We start from the raw sequence: 2,170 nt of genomic DNA, 5'->3' as shown, positions 1-2,170 counted from the left end.
GATATCTTGTATTAACTTTATATGCTTATCCAGTGATCACACCTAGTTAAATCATTCATTTCTTTGGTAGTCTTGAGGTTTTCCATTATTTGTTTAGTAATAGATGCTGATCTATACTCATGTTGCGCATTTTCCTGTAAATATGACATGCACATGTAATTCAGTGTCAATTAGTTTTGTGTACATGCATGATTACCGCTTCCAGTTCGGGAAAATTTTCTTCAATAGCAATATCATAAAGATGTGAATAAGGCCCATGTCCTGCAGCATCATCCCAATAACTTGAGTCAAATATCAATGATTTTAAGTTTGCTTACCAACATCATGACAGAGTGCAGCAATTTGCACGCACATCTTCTCTTCCTTTGTAAACCATGTGCCATCCTCATGTAATGCTGTCACTAACTGACCAGCAATGTGACAGACTCTACAAAATATAACAAATGATATATAGTCTATATGATTCAGTTTTAAACAAACCCAATTGAGTGTTCAAATCTTGTATGAGTGGCTCCAGGATACACATAACACACACCACCTAAAAAAGTGAGATATACATGTATTAATGCTACATGTATTCTACAACAATGGTATGATCTTTTACCTAATTGCTTGATCTTCCTCAGTCTCTGGAATTCTGGTCTATCAATAATCTTAAACAAATATTTATCAAGTTGTATGGATCCATGAACAGGATCCATTATTGTACCAAACTCTACTGGTGGATCTAACTCTGGTTCAGACTGTACTTGTGGTATAGCCATCCTTGCTTTAGTGCTTCTCTTGGCACAAGAAGCTACTGTATAAGCTGACCGGATACATTTACTCTATCACAACAGTGAATCCTTATAAGGAGATGTTATGAGTAACCTGAGGCTGTTTGAATTTCAAATTACAAACAACACATACAAATGGAGTAGAGTGATGTTAACGCACATTATCATGTAAAGGTCAATAGAACCAGGTACACCTTTACATGTATATATCAGTATGCATGCAGTGATTGCAGCTACAGTAACAAAAGAATGCAAAGCTACTTCAAATGAAAATTACAAAAAATTATTAATGAGTCATTATACTACCCTTTTATTACTATATTTAAAATATGAACAGCAAAACCTCCACTATTGAAATTTGAATTGAGTTCATTTGGGCCTATATCTATAACAAGATTACATATTATTTATATTATTTACTACTAATATACCTTTTAATAACTCTTTTAAAATCTCTCAAATCTTTATCTGTTGTACATTACTTAATTATTAATTATTTAAAAAATTAATCAATAAAACTAAAAATGAATAATAATTATTGAAAAATAGATCAAACAATACTATTTAAAATTTCATATCTAATCATCAGAATTTTCAGCCTCTTTTTTAGTCACATTGGTAAAGTATTCTAACAAACGTTCCCTGATGGCACTGCCAGTCTTTGCCTCATCAGAACATTCCTTATCATGTTCAGTCACATCATAATACCAAAACAGCTGCGTTTCTTCAAATTTGGCAGGCAGTAATAAAGACACCTGTACAAAGCATCATAGTTATGGATGCATCATGCATACATCATGTTCATAGCTACCTCTTTTCTTGCAAACTTGTAAGGTTTGGGCGTGACACCAGGCTTCTCCTTATTGTAAAAATAATGCGACAAAATTGGGTCTTTCTCTTTTTTCCCATAATTAAAAGTAGCTTCCTTGAATACACAGCTAATAATTATACAGTAGCTAATGTAATTAATTACTTTTGATTCTAAGTAGCTTTCATTTATTTCTAGCCCCTTACTATGGACAAAATCACAAGCTAGTTTTTTATGATCATCTCCATTTTTAATAGTATGGCCTAAAAACTTTGGTAGCTGCCTTTCAGTAATTCTATTAAAAAGTTTTTTAGCACCAGAAAGCTCGGGAATTGGTTCAGTTGGTGATGACAACCGAGGAGACTGTAAATGTATAGAATGTAAATAAAACAAAAATGATGATGTAGGGATTAACGTACCAATTTTTCATCACATAATTGGAGTATATAGTCCTCAATTGTGTCATTTAATGTGAGAAATGCATCAACATTCTTCCAGCATTCAAGCAAAGGGTAGCCATTAACATTAATGACATGATTAGCTTCCCTTAAAGCTTTCTTCATTCTATTTAAAAAAAGTTAGTTTG

General features: G+C 32.6%; 1 protein-coding gene and 1 long non-coding RNA gene across 2 annotated transcripts; both read right to left on the bottom strand.

Annotated features, from left to right (window-relative positions):
- Positions 1-17: 17 nt before the first annotated feature.
- LOC109589911 (deoxynucleoside triphosphate triphosphohydrolase SAMHD1-like) lies at positions 18-1,044 on the bottom strand. Its single transcript, XM_020005893.1, has 5 exons — positions 605-1,044; positions 481-538; positions 318-427; positions 197-261; positions 18-134 (listed from the first exon to the last, which is right to left on the bottom strand). Exons 1-5 carry the CDS (start codon positions 762-764, stop codon positions 18-20), a joined length of 510 nt encoding a protein of 169 aa, XP_019861452.1. The 5' UTR covers positions 765-1,044.
- Positions 1,045-1,335: 291 nt separating this feature from the next.
- Positions 1,336-2,139, bottom strand: LOC109589912 (uncharacterized). The gene is made up of 4 exons (XR_002189008.1): positions 2,004-2,139; positions 1,750-1,947; positions 1,588-1,701; positions 1,336-1,531 (listed from the first exon to the last, which is right to left on the bottom strand). It is a non-coding gene; the product is annotated as an uncharacterized LOC109589912 (long non-coding RNA).
- Between the last annotated feature and the right edge of the window lie 31 nt (positions 2,140-2,170).

The sequence above is a fragment of the Amphimedon queenslandica genome, unplaced genomic scaffold (genome assembly GCF_000090795.2).
Source record: "Amphimedon queenslandica unplaced genomic scaffold, v1.1 AMPQUscaffold_10731, whole genome shotgun sequence".
NCBI classification, from domain to species: Eukaryota; Metazoa; Porifera; class Demospongiae; order Haplosclerida; family Niphatidae; genus Amphimedon; species Amphimedon queenslandica.
This window is presented reverse-complemented; position numbering and strand designations above follow the sequence as displayed.